General features: G+C 33.1%; 1 protein-coding gene across 1 annotated transcript in view; it reads right to left on the bottom strand.

The window, feature by feature from the left end:
* The window catches only part of TMEM232 (transmembrane protein 232), a 217,906-nt gene that overhangs the window by 80,529 nt on the left and 115,278 nt on the right, over nucleotides 1-22,099 (bottom strand). The window contains exons 8-9 of the mRNA XM_044657626.1: nucleotides 13,226-13,349; nucleotides 11,421-11,673 (exon numbers count right to left, since the gene is read on the bottom strand). Of these exons, the coding sequence (XP_044513561.1) occupies nucleotides 11,421-11,673; nucleotides 13,226-13,349 (377 nt within the window). The remainder of the gene's footprint in view (nucleotides 1-11,420; nucleotides 11,674-13,225; nucleotides 13,350-22,099) is intronic.

The following is a 22,099-nucleotide window of genomic DNA, read 5'->3' as shown; positions in this document are numbered from 1 at the left end:
AGTTAAAGCAATTGTATAAAAAATCAAGCCATTCCCCAATTGATAAATGGGCAAGAGACATGAATAGGCAATTTTCAGGTAAAGAAATCAAAAGTATCAATAAGCACATGAGAAAGTGTTCTAAACCTCTAATAATTAGAGAAATGCAAATCAAAACAACTCTGAGGTATCACCTCACACCTAGCAGATTGGCTAAAATGAAAGAAGGGGAGAGTAATGAATGTTGGAGGGGATGTGGCAACATTGGGACATTAATGCATTGCTGGTGGAGCTGTGAACTGATCCAGCCATTCTGGCTGGCAATTTGGAACTATGCCCAAAGGGCTATTAAAGAATGCCTGCCCTTTGATCCAGTCATACCATTGCTGGGTTTGTACCCCAAAGAGATCATAGATAAACAGACTTGTACGAAAATATTTATAGCTGAGCTTTTTGTGGTGGCAAAAAACTGGAAAATGAGGGGATGTCCTTCAATTGGGGAATGGCTGAACAAATTGTGGTAAATGCGGGTGATGGAATACTATTGTGCTAAAAGGAATAATAAACTCGAGGAATTCCATGCAAATTGGAGAGACCTCCAGGAAGTGATGCAGAGCTAAAGGAGCAGAGCCAGAAGAACATTGTACACAGAGACTGATATACTGTGGTAAAATCAAATGTAATGGGCTCCTGTACCAGCAGCACTGCAATGACACAAGACAGCTCTGAGGGATTTATGGTAAAGATGCTACCCACATTCAGAGGAAGGACTGCAGGAGAGGAAACATATAAGATAAACAATTGCTTGAATGCATGGACTGAGGCAGACATGAATGGGAAATAGACCCTGAACAAGGATACTTGTTACAACCAGTGGAAATGTGCATTGGCCAAGGGTGGGGGGAGAGCGGGGGGGGGGGGATGAAGGGGAAAGTAGGGGCATAAAGTATGTAAACAGATTAAAAACGAATATTAATAAATGTCTAATAAAAAAAACTACTAGGAAAACTAGAAAATACAATGGCAGAAATTAGCCATAGACCAACATCTTATGCCTTATACCAAACTAAAGTAAAAACTGATACTTGGTTTAGAAATAGTTTAACTGACAGACTTATGATTAAAGGAAAATTTATGACCAAACATAATATAGAGAACATTACAAGATATAAAATACGTAACTTTTATTACATTAAATTAAAAATAGTTTGCACAAATCAAACCAATGCAACTAAGATTAGAAGAGAAACAAAAAACTGGGGAAAAATTCATACTAATTTCTTAATTTCTCAAAGAAATAGGGAGTTAAATAAAATTTATAAGAATATAAGGCATTTCCACATTGAAGAATAGAAAAATAAGAAAAGGCAGTTCTCAGATGAAGAAAATAAAATTATTTTTTGTCATATCAAAAATGATTAGATAAATGCAAATTCAACAGTTTTGAAGTATCATCTCACATCAGTCTAACTAATATGACAAAAAAAGGAAAATGATAAATGTTGGAAAGAATGTGAAAAACACTGATACTAATGGTGAGTGATGAACTGTTACAACCACTCTGCAAAGCAATTTGGAACCATTTCCAAAGTACCATAAAACTGTTCATATCTTTTGACCTAGCAATACCACTGAGATCTGTATCCCACAGTGATCAAAGACAGGTGTAAAGGACCTACTTGACTAAAAGTATTTATAGCTCTTCTTTTTTGTGGTGGCAAAGAAATGGCAACTGAAATTGAGGAATGGTTGATCCAAGGCATGGATGATTGTAATGGAATATTATTGCATTATAAGAAATGAAAAACAAGATGATGAGAAAAAAACTTGGAAAAACATATCAAACAATGCAAAGTAAAATGAGCAGAACAGGACCACATCGCACACTACAATAGCAATAATGTACTGTGATCAACTGTAAATGACTTAACAATTAACAGCAATAAAAGGGTCTAATTCAACTCCAAGGGACTTGTGACAAAGAAAATGGTATCTACCTCCATAGAAGGAATACAGACTGAAGCATGCCATTTTCCATTTTATTCTTTTCATGATTTTTTTTCTTGTATAAGTGATATGTGTCTTCTTTCACAACATGAAAAACATAGAACTATGCATTGTATGATAGCACATATATAACCTATATCATATTATTTGCCGTCTCATGGATGGGAGAGGGAGGATAGGGAGGGAAAGAACATAGATCACAAAAATGTCATAAAATGCTTATTTAAAATTGTTTATACATGTAAATGAGAAATATATAATTAAAAATTAAAATGTACCAATCTTAATGATCTCCATGACATGAGATACCAAGAACTGAAACAATGTAAAAATTTGAAAAGTGAACAGCAGGAAAGATCAATATTCTGTAACTCCTAATAAAACATCCTTCACCCTCAAATGTCCTCCAGCAAGAAAATGAAAGAACAAAAAGACATAATCTTTTTAGTCTACAACATGATTTGCTTTGCTCCAACAAGCTATTTTTCACATACATGCTATAATCATGAAAAACTCTAATAAAAAGGAAATAAACATTTAATAAAAATCTATGTAGAGATTGTACTAGGCACTTTAAAAATATCTCATTTGATTCTCACAATAACTGTGAAAAGCAGATGATATTGTCCCCATGTTTATATTTGAGGAAACTGAGGAAGACAGATTTGTGAAATTATTAAACTTTAGGAATTATTGATATTATTTTGATTTACTTTGATGATTTATTTTAGCAAGAGTTAGTAGACAACAAATATTTTCTTGGAAATTGTTACTTCTAGCAGCAACACCTAATTAATCACTTCAAATTAATCATTCAGTTATAGAATAACTTTGAGAGAAAGAATACATGCTTCACTAAATAAGAATATATTTTATTATAATCTATAAAATGAGCTAATTAGTGATCATGGGCTTAAATCTCCATTCTGTCGGCTACTTGCAGCCCTTGCAATCACAAAACCCCAAAATTTCTCTTAGCATTTGATAAGGTCATGTAAATATCTAAAATCAGATTTGAATTCAAACCCTCTCAACTCTAGGCACAATGCCTGAGCTCCCTTACTACCTCTAACTGATTCAATTAGAGAAAGTTTCATTCAAACCTCCTCTAAGCAATACTGAGCAATAGTAAACATGTTCACAATGACTCAGAATTTTTAAGTAGTGCCAAAATGAATTGAATTATAAACTTGTTAAAAGTTAATCAATTATTTTAGCCTATTGAGAAAAGATCTTTGGGGCTCCTGATTTTGTCACATAATATTTAAGGTATTTCTTCTAGCCTCCTGTCCTCTGTAAGAGTTGACAAATTATGAATTCATCAGTCTTTAATTTAAAATGCTAAATAGAATAGGATTGTATGGCATATTACTAGAGAAGGTTACACAAAATTAATAACCTCTGAGTACTTTGGTTGCTATATTAGTTATAAATCTCCCTAAACTGTATTATCATCCAATTCATATCTCTTTTTCCTCACATAGCCTGTGTATTTTTCCAAATATTTGGTGGCATAGATATAGGAGGAAACTTAAACTGTAATGTTTCCTTTTACTCTACCTCTTTGCTAGTTTCTATCCTATCTTTCTATCTTGTCTACATGGATATTATGAGAAATACTTTCAGATGTCTTGATGAAATCCAGTAGAGAGAGAGGATATCTCTGATCTTCTAATTTAACAAGACTATTTAAAAAGGAAAAGGATTTAACACTCATGGCTTGTTTTTATTAACTCCATGCTGCCTCCTATATATCCTCATATGCCTTGCTAGATGCTTACGAGCCATTGGCTTATTTGTCTGCTCTAGAATTTTTATGACTAAAGTTAAAAGTGGAATTTATGTAAAAAAAATCCTTCTGCTTTAAAAGTACAAAAGAACTCAACAAGCTAAATCCAGGAATAATGTTTTCAAGGTTTGTCATAACTTGTTCAGTCATTCCACAATTTATGGGGACCTCCTAAATTTACAATTCTTTGCCACCACAAAAAGAGCTTCTAAAATATTTTTGTGCATATTTTGTACATTTTTTTCTGCTTGGATCTCTTTGGGATGCAGACCAAGTCGTGGTATTTTTAGATCAAAAGGACATGCCTGTTTTATAGTACTTTGGGCATAGTTCCAAATGGTTCTCCACCAGTTCACAACTCTACCATCCCTTCTACTATTTCTCATTTTCCTTTTATGACATGCCAGTTAATCTGACAGGTGTCAAATGGTACTTTAGAGTTCTTTTAATTTGCATTTCTTTAACTGCTAGTAAATTAGAGAATTTCTATATGACTATAGATAGCTTTGGTTTCTTCTAAAAACATCCTGTTTAACATATATCCTGTTATATTTTTATAAATTTGACTGAATTCCCTATATATTTAAGAAATTAGGCCTTTAACAGAGAAACTTGCCATAAAAATTATTTCTCAGTTTCTTACTTTCCGTCTCATTTTGGCTGAACTCCATTTTGTTTGTATAAAAGCTTTTTTAATTTCAGGTAATCAAAATTATCCATTATACTTTCCATAATCTTCTTGATTTCTTTGACTATAAATTCTTCCCCACTTCATAGACCTGATAGTTAAAATTCACTATTCTGCTTAATTTACTTAGGATGTCACTCTTTATATTTAAATCATGTCTCCATTTTGACTTTATCTTGTTATGATGTCAGTTTGAGATGTTAATATATGCCTAGTTTCTACCAAACTACAGTTTTCCCTTATTATTTTTCATGCTAGTAATTTGGTTTTCTGCTTTGTTTTTTAAATCAATTTAACTAATTATTTATCTATTTTTTGTTTATTCCCAGAAAATGATCTCCTACTTTTATTTATTAGTTCAATGGTTTTTACTGCCAATTTTGTTAATCTATTTGATTTTAAGTTCTTCATTTTTGTATTTAATTGAGGATTTTTTTATTATGTCAAAACAGAAGTGTATTTAATACTTCTTCTTTTAGCATTTGTGAGGAATTTTAATGCTATACATGGTCAATTTTTGTGAAAGCTTGTGTCTTTCAATTAGGTCTAATTTTGCTTTTGCTTTGTCTAAGATCATGATTGTTATTCCCTTCTTTTTTATTTCAACTGAAGCATAATAGATTCTGCTCCAGGCCCTTATTTTAATTCTTTGTATCTATTTTCATTTTATAGATGAATTCATCTCACTCACATTCACAGGTATGTGTTAACTGTGTATTTTCTTCCATCCTATTTTCTTCTATTTATACCTCTCTTATTTTTACCCCATCTCTCCTCTAAGTTTTATTTGCTTTTGATCTGCCCATTTAGTTATCACGTTGTCCCTTTTCTGCCATTCCCATTTCCTTCTTACTTTTCTGTTTGGTGAAACAGATCACTCTACCCAGCTAAGTTTACAATTATATTTTTCCCTCCCTTTAGTACAGATGAGAATGAAATTCAATTGTTGCCCATCAATCTCACCCCCTTGCATTTTCTCCTATATTATAAAAGCTATTCTTCATGTAATTTTGTGTGAAATAGTTTTCCCCATTCTTCTTCTCCCTTATCCCACTTTCTCCCTCTTCCTCAGCCTTTTATATTTTTTCAAATCATTCCAACACAGACTCATATCCATTTGTACTATCTCTGTAGACTCCTTCAAACCATCCTAATGCTGATAAAGTTCTTAGGAGTTACATGTATCATCTTCCTATATAGGAATATGAATAGTTTAGTTTTGAATAGCTTGTGATTTTTCTTTCATGTTTAACTTTTATGCTTCTCTTGAGATTTGTTTTTGAATGTCATATTTTCTATTCATATCTGGTCTTTTTTTTATCAGAATGCTTGAAAGTCCTCTGTTTCATTAAGTATCCATTTTTTTTCCCTCTTGAACAAGTATACTCAGTTGGTTGCAATCCTAGCTTGTTTGCTTTCCAGAATATTCCAAGAAGTTCCTTTAAAGTGGAAGTCACTAAATCTTGTGTGGTTCTGACTGTAATTCCATGATATTTGGATAGTTTCGTTTTGGCTTCTTTCAATATTTTCTCCTTGACCTGAGAAATTATCAGGATTCTTTTATTTTTTTATTATTTTATTAAACTTTATTTGTATGAAACAATTTTTGCCAATTGTTTTCAGTTATTTTGTCATTCAGATACTCCTCACTCTCTCTCCCAACACAGCCAATAAATAATCTGATACAGGTTATACCAGTGTATTCATGCAATGCATATTTCCATATTCCCTATGTCATGAATATTGAAGACATATCTCATATACAATAAAAAACTCAGGAATTAAATAAAGTGAAGGATGGCATGCTTTTATCTGTAGTCAAATTCCAACAGTTCTGTCCTTGGCTTGAGATAGCATTTTTTAATCATGTTTTCTTCAGGGTAAACTTGGAACCTCATTTTGGTGATAATAGTTTAGTTCCTCCCAATTGATCATTGTACACTATTTCTGTTATTGTATACACCGTTCTATATTCACTGCCTTCAGTTCATATCAGTACATATAAGTCTTTTGAGGAGATTAGAATTGATGAATCCTGCGATAATTAAATATGGTCAAAATTGACCCTGGTGGCAACAGTCAAGGGGACAATTAAAGCAAGATATAATTGCAAAGGCAATTTTCTTGTTGTGGCCATATGAGGAATCTAAAGTATTAATAAGTACTGAAACCTTCAATAAAAGAAATGATTCTGGGTTAAAAGGTTAAATTCAGGAGGCAAATTTAATTTGGCTCTCTCAAAAAAGGCACACTCCCAGCTCTCCTAATAAAAATTTTTTGAGGAACAATTTTGAGGAATTTTAAATTGTCTCTCCCGGATTTATTTTCCAGGTCAGTTGTTTTTCCAGTGAGGCTTTTCAGATTTTCTTCTAATTTTGGATTCTTTTGATTTTTTTTCCTAATGCCTTATGGCATCAATAGCTGTCTTGCTCAATCCTAGTTTTTAGGGAGTTGTTTTCTTCAGTATTTGGGGGAGTGGAATTCCATTTCCATTTGACCCATTTGAGGATGCAAGTAGTTGAATCTTTCTATCATTTGATTTTTTAACTTCTTTTCAAGTTCTTCCAAGAGATCTTTTGGAGTCTGACATCTTCCCTCATTTTCTTTTGAGGCTTCACATGTTTTCTTTTCTCCATTACCATCATCTTCTGAGTTATATTTTCATCTCCCCTATTGCTAAAGTAACTTTCTAAATTTTTTTTATCTCCTTGCTATCTTTTCTATATGTTGAGATGTTACTCTGCTCTTGGGGTGGAGAGAGTACTGCTCCAAGAGCACTTGCAGTGTAACCTTCTCTGGTGGTTGTGGTAGGCCCAGCTGGTTTTGAGTCCTTTAGTGTGCACTTCAAGGAAATGAACCTGCAGGCTTCTTGTGGGGAGGCTTGCAGCAGTTTTTTCCAGCTGGATTCCACTCCCCCTGCTTTCAGTTTCTCAATTGTCTCTTGTGTTGGGCTGTTCTCCACTCCAGGTTTGTTGCCTCAGGCCACACAGAAGCATATCAAACTGCTTCTCAGACCAAGTAGAAGAGGGTAGGGCTGATTATGCTGCTCTTCTACTCTGTCATCTCACTGCCTAATTGTTTGGCAGTGTGTAGTGCTGTGCCTAGGGCTGTTCCCTGCTCCATCCTTTTGTTATTTCAGACTGTGTGAAAGCACAGAGGACTAGGGCAATGCTGCTCTCTCTGCCTCCTGATAGTTTCAGTGTCTCAGGCTTCTGTTGCTTCAGTCTCTGCAGTTTCCATAGCTCAGGACTCCATAAGGCTGGTCTTGGGCTGTACTGAGTCTGTTGCTTTGTTGTCTTATGCAGCGAGTAGGGTTTCTCCCCCCTTGGTTGCTTTGTGTGCTTCAGGCCATGAGGAAGCTCCCCCATGCAGCACTCACTGAGTTACTCTCTCCTCTCTCCCCCAGTGAGACATAGTCCTCCTGTCTTCCTTTGTTTTGAGGCGATTTACTCTGTGTGTATGTGTGTTTGGAGGGCCTGAGCAAATTGAGTATTCCTTACTCTGCCATCTTTGGTCTGAGCATGGAACTCCATGGTTCCTTTTCTTCACAATTTCTTGAAATATGATTTCTAGGCTTTTTTTTTTGGCCATGGTTTTCATGTAGTCCATTAATTCTTAAATAATCTCTCCTCTATTTTCCAAGTCAATTGTTTTTGACACTTTCTTCTATTTTTGTATTATTTTGACTTAGTTTTATTGTTTCTTGATGTCTTGTGTCATTTGCTTAATTATAATTTTTAAAGAATTATGTTCTTCAGTAAACTTTTTTGCTTTTTTTTTCAATTTTACTTTTAAATATATTAAAAGGAAAGTAAATTCCCTCCTTATCAAAAAATACTGTCCAACACCCCTGACCAATAAATCAATGATACACGTACAAAAAAGATCCAGAATTCATGATCCCAAGCTTAAGGGAAAATGAAGAGATCCTTGTGTAGTGAGGGAAAAAAATACCAGATTTGGATTCAGCCTTGTTTTGAAACCTAGCTGTAGGTTTTACTAGTTGTGTGATCTCAGACAAGTCAATTCATCTCCCTGGACCTCAGCTTCCTCATCTGTGAAGGGAAAGCATCAGATTAGATGATTTATAAGATGCATTCTAATTTTACATCTATAATTCTATGATTGGAAGTATTTTTATATAATACCAGTACTTCATATCTTAAACTTCCTTGTGTTTGCTTTCAAATCTCCCTCATCCATCTTTTGTATATCACACTCAGTACATTCACTAAGTCCCTACTATGTATCAAGAATTGTGCTAGATAGTGGGGACAAAAATAGAAGTAAATACAGTACTTGTCCTCAATGACCTCATCCTATTGAGGCAGTGGTTCCCAAACATTTTTTGGCCTATCACTCCCTTTCTAGAAAAAATATTACTTAGCCCCCTGGAAATTAATTTTTTTTAAAATTTTAATAGCAATTAATAGGAAAGATAAATGCACCTGTGGCCATCACCTTCCCCTTGGATCGGTGCAGCACCCACCAGGGGGCAGTAGTGCCCACTTTGGGAATCACTGTGGGAATACATATTTATCATCAGGGTGTGTGTGCATGCATAAACTCTCATATCCTTTCCCCATCAATTTGAATACCCACTAAATAGTCTTTCAAAAGGGACCAGTGAATAAGAAAATCTCTAATGATATTAGCACTACAAAATTTTTCCAAGGCACTGGAATTCTCCTGGATAGATTCTTATTTATACAACAATGATCCATTTACCAGAAAGTTCCTTACAATTAAGGACCAGAGAGGATAAAATGATTCTGCCTTGAGGCATTAACTCAACTCAATTATTGGAATTGAGGTTACTTTTGAAATAGTATTTACTTTCTTTCAAATAATGAAAGTCTTGCCAGCAGCCATTCTGGCTCTAAAGTGAGAAACAGGAGGAGGATGAGAAGTTATGAGGCAGTTAAGACCAAAGTCTACTATAACAGTTATGATTAATCCACAAGAAGTCAATATTGAATGGGAGATGAACATTTTATTTTGTTTTGGTGATCTAGATAAATGAAGACACATTAATTCATGTTTAAACTAATTGGCAAAGCAATCCATGTGTGTAAGTTGTGATTGATTAAAGATGTGTAATTTTATGCAAAAACAGTTGAGTCAAAATATCCCCTTACCCAAGTGAGCTCCTCCTTACATCTCCTAGCCAGACATCCTATAACCATTCTGCTTCTTAAAATTTGATACATTTCATAGAACAATTGTTAACTTCATCTGTCTTAGTCCATCAGTTGGAGTTCTTTAACTGTGAGGAGACCTGAAGAAATTAACTGTAGGTTCAGTATGAATTCAACAGTGTGGTATGACAGGCAACAAAGCTTAACATTAAGCTGTATATAAGATCACTTTTAAAAATAAATTAATTAATTAAGTTCTTTCTTCAGTGATTTTTTTTTGTGCCTGTTTTTACCATTTGGCTAATTTTGCTTTGTAAAGGTGTTATTTTATTCATTATTTTTTGTACCTCTTTCACCAAGTTGTTAATTCTCTTTTCATAATTTTCCCCTAATTTTTAACTTTTAAATGTTTTTCCTGATTTCTCCTCCTCTGTGTTTATCTTTTTCTTACCTCTTCTGGAAGTTTTTGTTAGCTTCTGTGAGAAGGGAATTCTGTCCACTTTTGTCAAATTTGGATTTTTCTCTTATTCTTTCCCTGTTTTCACATAGTTGTCTTCTGAGTTTGTCTTCTTCTTTGTACCATAGTAGCTTTTTTAGTTAGATTCTTTTGTTTTTTTGAGGTTTGTTCATTTTTCCAACCTATTTCTTGACTGTAACCTTTATATTAAAGTCAAGTTCTGCTCACCTTGCGTTGGGGAGGCACTGTCCCAAGTTTTAGGATTTTTTTGAACTGTTCAGGGGATTGGAAGTTGTTGGTGCTTCCAGGGTAGTGTGATCTGGGGAGTGTATTCTGGTCTTTATCTAGGAAAGTCCCTACTTCTCTGAAGTCAAAAGTGCTAGTGTTCTTATCTCTCCTGGAATTGTGACCGGGGCACTGTCCCATTGTAACCAACCCCAAGTGATCCTTTCCACCCTGCAACTGAAGTCCAGGACTGCATATGAGCAATGCTATTGCTAAACAGAAACTGGTCCTGTGCCATGTGATGGTTTAATTTAGGGTCCTCCATGATCTCTTTCTGACAGGTTGTCCAACGCTTCTACTCTCTTATCTCTGTGCTGGATGCTCCCAAAGTATCTGCTTGCGCCACTATTGCCGCTTACAATCCCCACTATTGATGTTGCCACTGAATGAGTTCTGGGCCAACCCCAATCCAGGTGTCCTTCTGAATCCTAAATTGTCTTGGGTTAGAAAAATGATAGTGCTACTACAGAATCCAATTTGACATATTATATTAAAATTGTTGGGAGGGTAATGTTGGGAGAGTTGGTTGGATTGCTACCTCCACCCAAAGGAAGGAATATAAAGGTGATTAAAATCCTTTACTTCATATTTTACCAAGAGTCAACACTGGTTTCAGGAAGTAGGATTAGATTTATGAAATATCTTAAATATTTTTACATTTAAAAACAATTTTTATATTCTTTTCTTAAAATTTTAGCTTCAAATTCTCTCATTCCCTCATCCAGTTTCATATGCTATAATGTGCAGTCATGCAAAATATGATGAAATAACTTCATCTATGTTATTACTAAATCTTTTGTACTACAAGGATTTTTAATATGTTATTTTTTTTAAGTTATGGTCATTGTTGAAAAATGTTTACTAAGTATTTTGGAAAATTCTGCTAAATTCTCTTTGGAATAATAAAAATTCATGTAGATTAATTTTTTTATTTTAACCCTTTCTTTCCATTTTAGAATCAATATTAAGTATCAGTTTCCAGGCAAGTATCGAGTCCAAGGTAAGGTCTAAGCAATTGAGGTTAAGAGATTTTAGAGCAATTTTGCTAATAAATAAGATGCAAATGTTTGCACTTACAGTAATATGTCATTTGTGAAGAAAAATACTTTAAAAGATCTAAAAAATTTGCTGCCTTCAATTTGACTTGCTCTTTTGAATTTTTGTTCCCCAGTTCTAGATATTTTGAGAGGTTTTCATAATCATCGAAGCCCATGAAAGCAATTTTCCGCAAATTGGATGTAGCTGCATGTAGACAGATGTCTCCAAGAATAGTTATATATATGTAGACTAGAATCCACCGCCATGAACAGTCAAAGTATTTGCTTTCTTCCTAACATGCAAAAAAATTCTATTAAATATCTTATTTGTGGATTATTAGAATTGAGATTTTATTAAAATAATTCCATATATGTATGTATAATTCTATAATATCTATATATTAAAGAACTATCCAAGAATTTTACTTCATAAATGAATTACAATATTTTGTATAGTATATAACAATATAAGATGCTACTACATTTGAGAGAAGCTAATGCCCTGACAACTTAATCGGATTAAGACATATTTCAATTATGGGCAAGTAATGGACACTTTTATTCAACTGATTAATGATAGAGGGTGTAGACTTTAAACAAATTGCAAAAAGTCCTATAACAATTCATATGATTGCACAAGAAATTTCTAGATTGACTTGTGTAAAATAAGCAAGGAAAGTAGAATCAAGAATTCAAGTATCTAGCAGCTTAATGGTGAAAACCCTCAGCCAAACCCCTGACAAGAAATTTCATGGGGGGTAAAAGAAGAGAGTTTTGTCCTCTGCTTAGCCTCAGTCTCTAACTTTTGGCTGGAGGGAGACCTAGTTAATGTTGGAAAGTTGTAGAATGTGGGCTTTCCCTCAGAGTCCTTACAGCATCCAAAATGTATAATTCCAATATCTGTGCTAGAAACCAAAGACAGACAGGGCAATGCCAAGCAGAAAAGCTACACCATGCCTTAGGACAGAGATCAGTGAATTATGATTCAAGACCCCAATACATCCTATCACTTCTTATTTTGTAAAGAGTTTTATATTTTAAAATAAAGTTGGTTTTATTTTAAATATGAAAACTATTTTTAGCTTAAGGGCAAATAAAAATAGTATTTGGACCCAAGGCAAGCCTTAGGGGAAACTCTTGAGTGCTCCATTCAAAGGACTCACAGGAGCTATAAGTTACCTTTTTACCATATATACTCTCTAAGTTTGAGACCATTTTCCTCTTCCTCTATACTGAAGGGAAAGTCCGACATAGACTTGGGTTGGGGTTGGGGTGTAATACTGTACACCAACTGTGTCCCTGTAGCAAAGAACTGCATCTCTTTTTTAACTCTTACTTTCTGTCTTAGAATTGTACTAGGTATCAGAATATCCAAGGCAAAAGAGCAGTAAAGGCTAGATCATTAGGTTTAAGTGCCTTACCCAGTCACATAGGCAGGAAGTTTCTGAGGCCAGATTTATACCCAGGACCTCTCATCTTCAGGCCTGGCTTTCTGTTCACTAAAGCCAATTGAATATGACTGACTAACTGAAATCAACTGATATTCATTGAGGGGTGGGAGAACACACTGGTGGGAACTATAGTATCAGAAAATTACCCTCAATTATTCACAGTCCCTTATAACTCTGAGAGGGCACTGCCAGAATGGGTTGAAAGTGGAAGGAAAAACACTAAAATGAATTAAATGTCTAGTCTTCCATGAAAAAAAAAATGCTTGTTCTGTATGCTGATTAGATTAAGAAGACATTTAATTTTAAATGAGTAACAAAAGAAACTCTCGGCAATCCAACTTAGTGTTTACTTTCATCAAACAAAATTTTCTTTTACATTTCAATTGGCTCTTACCTGCCTCTCAGGAGTCATATAATTTGAAATAAAATCTTTTCCAATATTCATGAAAACCTTCAAGCAAGACAAATTTAATTTTGCAGCATCCCCAAGGACGTACAAACCAAGAATTGAATCCAACCTAGATAATTCAAGAGCAAAATACAAAATTCAATGAAAAATAAAAAGGCAGTTTGTAAAAATAAACAAACATAAAAACAATTAGATAGTGAAAATCAAATAGTAAATTAAGATTTGCCAGATGCTTGTAGAATCAATACAGGTTGGATATTGATGCCAGCTAATCTAATTTGAAAATATAGAATTTTAGTAGAAATTTTATAGAGATTTATATGCCTATTGTATATAGTGCTCTCTTGGTTCTACTCATTTCACTCTTTATAATTGTATATAGGTCTTCATGTGATGTTTTTAAATTAACCTAATTGTCATTTCTTACTGCATAGTAGCATTCTGTCACAATCATATACTACAAATTGTTTAGCCATTACCCCAACTGATGGTCATTCCCTCAAATGCCAGTTCTTTGCTACCACAAAGAGAGCTGTTATAAATATTTTAGAACTTTTCCTTTTTCCCTGACAACCTTAGGAAATAAACCCAATACTGATACTTTTGGATCAAAAAGTATAAGAGTTTTTAACTCTTTAGGTATAATTCCAGGTTGCTCTCCAAAATCAGTTACACTGACAGGTTATTAATGTCCCCATTTTTCCAAATCCTCATCAACATTTGTCATTTTGACCTTTTATCACTTGAGCCAATCTGATAAGGTGTGACATGATAACTAAGTTTTTTACATTTGTGTTTCTCTAATAAATAATGATTTAGATAATTTTTTCATAGAGTTACAAATAGCTTTGATTTCTTCATCCAAAGAGTATAATCTTTGTAATGTTGTATTTGAAAAAATTAAATATTTGTGGATAAAAATTCACTATTTGGCAAATTTTGTTAGAAAAACTAGAACGTAGTCTGGCAGAAACTAGATATAAATCAATATCTTACATCATTTACCAAGATAAGATTAAAATGGATCTACAACCTAGGCATAAAGGAAGATGTCATAAACAAATTAGGAGAATAAGAAACATATTATCTTTCAGATTTGGGGATAAAAGAAATTATGAATAAAAAGGAACGGAAAGCATTGTGAGATATAAAGTGCATAATTTTGAATACATTTAATTTTAAAAGTTTTGTACAAATAAAAATAATAATATTTGTACAAATACAACTAATATACAAATAAAACTAACAAGATTAGAAGAAAGGCAGTAAATTGGTGGGGGCTAGGAGGAATTTATGGACAGTATTTTGGAGAAAGGTTTGTTATCTAAAATAATAGAGAACTTTGTCAAAATTATAAGAATATGAGCCATCCCTCAATTGATAAATGGTCAAAAGATATGAACAGACATTTTTGAATGAAGAAATCCTATTTTAAAGAGGAGATGAGATCAATGAGAAGAAAACAGATGAGGGCAGGATATAGGGGGAAAAACCTAATCATAACTATGAATATGAATGGTTATGACTCATAAAATAGAAGTAGAACAGTTTAGAAAGTTGAATCCAACATTATTGCAAGCAACACACTTGAAATACAGAGATTAATATAGTCTTAAAATGAGATGCAAGAACAAAATCTATTGTGTTTCAGCTAAATTAATATCAAAATGGGTAGCAATAATAGAAAAGGCTATAGCAAATATGAAGATAAAAAAGAGACAACCAGGGTAATTGAGTTAGGTTCAAAGGACCAAAGGTCCATATCAGTACTGAAAGATCCATATCCGTACTGAATTTACTTAACATGTATGCAATTTAACTTCATAAATATGCATAAAAACTTTAAAAATTAAATTGGAGGAAGAATTACATAATAAAACTGCAATAGAAGGAGAACTCTTAATTTACCACTTTTAGAATTAGGCATATATAACCCTCCCCTCCTCCAAATGAGAAAAAAGTTAAGGGCCTGACTGGAACTTGAGGAAAAAATGAGATGACAGGTCTTGGTAATTACTGAATTTTATTTTATTTTATTTATTATTTCTTTAAAACCCTTACCTTCCGTCTTGGAGTCAATACTGCGTATTGGTTCCAAGGCAGAAGAGTGGTAAGGGTAGGCAATGGGGGTCAAGTGATTTGCCCAGGGTCACACAGCTGAGAAGTGTCTGAGGTCAGATTTGAACCTAGGACCTCCCATCTCTAGGCCTGGTTCTCAATACACTGAGCTACCCAGCTGCCCCCAATTACTGAATTTTAATAGAAAGAAATTTACACATTTAAGCTATATAAGAAATCTTTACAAAAATTACCCATTTATTGTAGCATAAACTCCTCATCAAAAATGTGGAAAAGATACTAGATTTGTGGTTATTTATCAAATTATAATGCAATAACAATTGTATTCAATAAAGCACTGTAATAAAGGATTAAAAAGTAATTGTAAACTTAAAATTCTAGATAAATTGTAGTTCAAAGGATAAATTAGAATAATAATAGAAAATCTCCTCAAAGAAAATTATAAGAATAAGCCATCAAAGTAAGACTTATGGAACACAACTAATGGATTTCTAAAGGAAAAATGTATACCTCTAAAAGCTTTCATCCACAAAAATGAAAACATGAATCAATGAATAAACAAAATTTTAAAATCCCAAACTAAATAACAAAGAAGGAATTATGAAAAAACTTAAAGCAAAAAATTAATTGATAAAGAAAACTATGAACTTATTTTTTAAAAAACTAATGAATTAGGTAAATCATTAGCTAACTTGATTTTTAATAGAAAACCAAATTGTGCATATCAAAAATAAAAAAGTAAAATTCAAAAATTAAAGAGGAAATAAAGTAAATAATAAGGAAATATTTTGAATTATGTACTTTAAAAAGCTGAAGATTTAAGAGAGGAGAGGTGAATACTTATAAAAACCCAAAATACCTGAATTAACAAAATTTTAAAAATCAGACATATTTAAATAACATAATATCAGAAAAAATAAATTCAATAATGTATAAAGAAATTTTCTACCTAGGGGAATAGGGGGAATTTCAAGGACCAGGTAGATTTACAAGTGAATTCTATCAAACTTTATAGGAATAATTAACTCTATAACAACTGTGTACAATAATGAAGGTACTCTTTTATGTCTTTTCACAATACAAATATGGTCTTGATACCTAAACCAGGAAGAAATAAAGCTGAGAAAGAACACTATAGGTCACTATTCCTAATGAAAATTGATGAAGAAACTTTCAATAAAATATTAGCAAGAAATCTAGGGCACAATATTAGAAGGATTATATATACTCTGACCAGGTTTGGTTTATACTGGGAATTGACTACCGATTATACTGGGTTGATTTAACAATAGGAAAATTATAAATACAATTTACTATGTTAATGATATAAAAGCTATGATTATATTGATAGAAACTGAAAAAAGATTTTGGCACAATCCAACACATACTTATATAAAAACCCATAGAAATAATAGGAAAAAAGGGATACTTCCTTAATATAATAATATTATATTTTTAATATATTATTAATTATATAACTTAATACAATATTATATTCCTTAATATAATAGTATTTACATAATCTAAGAGCAAATATTACATGTTGTAGAAAATGTAAGAGTAAATCAAAGATATCCATTATCACCACTACTATATAGTGACATAAAATATAAAGATATTAGAATAATTATTAAAATAATTTATAAAATATAATATAGCACAATAATATAAGTGGTGTGTATTCAGGAAGAACTGGCACCTTGGATGAGGCCTTTGGAGAGCTTCTTAGCCACCTTTGGAGTCCACCTTTCACTTGACTCTCACTTGTGGCTCCAAGAAGCTACATATAGCATGTGCAGTGGCCATGGCCCAATAAACCATCTTGGCAGACAGGTTAAACCAGATTGAGGGAAACTGACAGGTCTCAGATCCCTCATTAATTTAGGAAGATGTCTACCCCAAGCCTGTGATGACTTCTCCTAGTGGAATAGATGGATGAAAACAATTTATTCCTGTGGCCATGAAGGCCGCTAAAGTAGAGACTGTGGAGCACTTAGAGCTAGGTCAGAAATTGAAGATACCAAGGTCATCCACTGCAGCCTTGGCCATCGTCAGTCATCTTGATGTTTATCTTGCCACTGGACTTTGATGACTCTGGAAAAGAGAGTGAGGTTGATGACTTTGTGCAACTCTGCCTCATTTAAATCCAATTCACATACAAGTCAAGACATCATTCTTCAATGTCACTGGTCCTCTTCAGACAACAACAGAGATATATGTGGTTGTATGCATGTACATATTAATGTATGTATATGTAATAGTGATAAAAATGCTAGTAATAGTCAGAAAGCAAGAAAAATAAAGTGAAGGAATAAGCCTGGGAAAAGAAGATACAATATCATCATTTGTTTTTTTTTAAAATGATTCGAAAGTATGCTCAGAGAACTCTAGTCGAATAAAATTCAAATAATTACACCAAATTTTCAGGATATAAAATAAATGCACATACACACTTAGCATTCTTTACAGAATTAACACAGCCCAGAAGAAAAAGAAGAACAAAAGAGCAATCCCATTCAAAATAACTACAGAAATATCTTTAAAATATCTGGGAGTGAATTTACTAGGATTAATCTAGGGACTATATAAATCCAACTATAAAAGTTTTTGTAGAAATAAAAACACAATTTAAGAAATGGGCAACATTAATTGCTCATGGGTATATCAAACCAATATAATAAAAATGGAAATTTTACCTTAAATAATTAACTTTTTTAGTGCTATTCAAAGGATTTATTTTTATTTTATTGAATTATTTCTATTACTGAGTCCTGAATTGAGGTTCAGGCCAGACCTATCCCTCACTCCTTTGTTCCTAGGAAATTCAGAGAATTCCCCACCTTAGAAAATTTGCCATTGTAGGCAGAGTAGGACCTGCTTCTTATCTCTCTTTAATCAAAATTCTATCTGGGGTATTTGAAAGTAAAATCTCTCTTGTTCCTTGGTAAATATATCATCCAGATTTGGGATGATCAGGTCTCCAAATAGGGGAAAACCACTGAAAACATGCTTGAGTCAACTTCTGGTCAATGATTACTAGAAGCTGAGCTTCATAAAATCCCTGACATTCAATTCCTTAAGATTCCAGAGAAGTAGCTTTGTAAGGTCAACTTTCATGAGCTTTAAAGTAAGGTGGGTCAGTTGTGTTTTTCTGTTTGGTGAAAGCAGCGTTTGATGGCATTTTCCTTATTTGGGTAAAGCCTAGGGATAAAGGAGGAGATGAGATCGCTCAGCCAACCTCCTCTTTCGAAATATCCCAAAGAGGGAACTGCCAAGGGAAGTTCAAAGATCAGACTGTCAGGACACTAGGAAAGGGGACACAGTTTACTATAAAAACAGAGATAGGACTCACAAATGGTCTTTCACATAAGGAAGAGTTTGGCAAAAGATCCATTCTTTGTTAATGGACTTACATGTTCCCATTAATAAATAATGTTATTCTCAGGGAAATGATTTTATATTCTTTATTGGTTAAATTCTTGGCACTACACTATATCAAACACAAATGGTATTTCATAGAATTAGGAAAAAATAATGAAAGTTATATGAAAGAACAAAAGGCCAAAAATCTCATGGGTAATAATGAAAGAAAAAAGTGGTAAGGATGAGTATTAATCTCAAAGAGAAGACAAAGTACATTGAATTAGTATAACATGAAGGAAATTAACTAAAATGATCTAATGGTTTATTGAATCAGTCAATCAACAAATATTTTAAATAAGCACCTCCTATGAGCCAGGTGAAACAAACAAATAAACAGAAAGCCGCATTTTGAACTCCAAAGCACATAGCTACATTTCACATTATTAATAACATATAAACTTTTCAAGAAGCCAGAAGAAAGATCTTCAAATTAGGAATATAAACAATTCAAGTAGCAAAGGATTACTTTCTAATTATGAGAAGCTAAAGAATGGAATAATATATTCCAAAAAAGTAAAATGCCTCAAACTACAACCTCAAAACATCATACCTTGTAAACCTGAAACAAATCTATAAAAGTCCTTGAAATTTATAGCCAAAAATAGAAGGGAGTAAATTATTCACCTTCCAAACATTCCAAGGCAGAAAAACTAAAAATTATATTTGTACAATTACAAAAAATAATTAATGAAATAAATTCTTTCATATTTAGAGACTATTTTAAAAGTAGATTTAGCTATGAGATAAAAGAAATTATAAAGAGAGCTCATATAAGGGGAGAAAGAAGATCCAAGGGCCTAAAGAATTAATAAGAAATTCAAGAATCAAGGGGAAGAAAAAGTTGAATACTCTATGGACTAATTGATTTGATGACTTGTGTGAGAAAATAATAATGAAATATTGAACAAATTGGGATTTGCCTATTAGAAGATTACCTCAGAAAGATAAATATATAATGAAAGATAACGTGCAACTTCAGAAGGGAAGGGCAGGTTATGGGGAAAGGCTATGGGGAAACACCAAACTGTAGAGAAGATAGCATGGCATTAGGAATTATGATAAAGCACACACAGTGACTTTTCCATACAACACTACTTCCAGTTAGCATTGCTTCTTTCATGAAGTAAGGTCTAAAAGTATGTCACAGAGGAAAATAGGGAGAAAGGGATGAAGTTGAAATCTACCAATTTTTGATCCCAGAAATGTGATCAAAAAGGAAATTAAAACCTGGTTCTTCAAAATAATTTTCACAAAGGACACAAAGAGACATGAGATCCTAGGTTCAAATCTGGCCTCAGACACTTCCTATCCGTGTGACCCTGGGCAAGTCACTTAACCCCCATTGCCTAGCCCTGTAACAAATAAAATTAATATAGAAAGATATATACATATAAAAAGACATTAGGGTTTAAACATTTTAAAAAAAACAAAGGACACAAAGAAAATAAAGTATATGCCTCTCAATTGGCAAAATTGAGAAAAATGGAAATAATCAATATAATAGGGGTCATGTTGTTGTTGGAGCTATAAAAATGATATAACCATTTTGGAAAACAATGTGGAATTATGTAAATTAAATGACTAAAATATCCGTACTCTTTTTGTCAGAGACTCCATTACTAAGTTGATATCCCAAGGAAGCTATTGATAAGAAAGCCCACATACACACAAAAATATTTACATTAGCACTTTTGTGATAGCAAAAAATTGGAAACAAAGTAGATGCCCATTCATTGAAGAATGGCTAAACAAACTGTAGTATATAAGTGTAAAGCAGTGAGCCTGGTATGTCAAAATTCGCCAAAAAACCGATCATAACTCAGTTGGTGTGTCACTTCAAGAAAAAAACTATAATTTCATGATATTTATAGTTTAAATAACAAAAATGCATAATTGTAATATATAACTGTATTTCATAAACCAAAATAGGTAAATTGATATAGGTAGAATTGTCATCTATAGTGCACAGAGTGTCTACACTACATTACAGCAAATGTTTCATCCTCGGCACGTTGTCCCATATTTCTCTATGTGGCTGCATGTGGCTGTGTGTCATTGAAAATAGCTATGTGTGTCAGTGCTGACACACATCATAGGTTTGACATCACCGGTGTAAAGGAATATTGTGCTGTATGAAATGCCATTTTTTGATCAATACAAAGAAGTAACAAGCTACTACAATCATTGTAGATGTAAAGAAGAACCACACACCAAAAAGTCAAAGGTGAATAAAGCACAGGTAACAAATAAATTATAAGACAGAGAGGAATTGCTATCCCACCCTTTTGTGGAAGTGAGAGGTATTACACACCACACATGTTTTTGGATGCATCAATCAGTTGTGCTGATTTTTTTCTATTTAAAAAATTATTATTATTTGATATATGGGATTACCCTCTGGGAGGGGTAGAGGACAAATATTTGGGAAGACTATGATAATGTAAGAAACGACATCAACAGAAATTTATTGCAAAAAAACAGTACATGAACCTTTAATTCTCTATTAAAAGTTTTTTTTTTTCATGTTAGTGCTTGCCTCATTGAGCTATTCTTCTTCTTGAATAAAATGCTTATGAGTTATGAACTCTTTGGGTGGACCTTGTGAGTTTGACTATTTCTCCCTTTCCTGTGGCTGTCCTACTGATCCAACTATTTGTTCCTGTGTGTTCCTGTGTTGCTGCTCACTGATAGATATTCCTACAGACCTGATTGAGACATCTGTTAGTGAGATCCTTTCCCTTGAGTCCTGTTCCTGCTTATCTTCCAACTTTACCACCTCTATTCACCATCTAAGGGGGGAATTTGGTTTAGTGAAGGATATTTATTGTAGGAACTGGACTTTTAAGTAGAGAGGTAATTGATAGTGTAGATACTAACTGTCAGAAGATAACAACTAGATTTGGTGGGAGGTTTCTTTATATATCCTTTAGTTAGATCATCCCAATTCCCTTCCCTTCCTTCCCTTTCCTTAAATAAACCCTGTTTAATATCATTTGGATATCCTCTAAGTTTTATCCTGTTGGCCTTCCCAAACTCTGAGATCCTTTTGATTACTGATCCTAACAATCATTCCTTGACATCGAAAATCCCAGTACTACCGTAGCATCATTTTAGATCCATAATTCAATAGGCTGGAAGGGAAGTGAAATAATTTCAATGATAAAACTAAGTAAAACTCAAAAAAGCATGCAGCAAGCAAATATCACTTAAAATAGAAGCCAAAGAGGAGAGAGATAATATTTTGAATCTGTTCCTTAATTGGAAAGAGAAGGAGAGTTAAAAGAGGGAAAGAAAAAGATAAAAAGAAAAAAATAAATTAATATAAAAAATATGACAGAGATTCTGGAACTATTCTCT

The sequence above is a fragment of the Gracilinanus agilis genome, chromosome 1, assembly GCF_016433145.1.
Source record: "Gracilinanus agilis isolate LMUSP501 chromosome 1, AgileGrace, whole genome shotgun sequence".
Classification (NCBI taxonomy): Eukaryota; Metazoa; Chordata; class Mammalia; order Didelphimorphia; family Didelphidae; genus Gracilinanus; species Gracilinanus agilis.
This window is presented reverse-complemented; position numbering and strand designations above follow the sequence as displayed.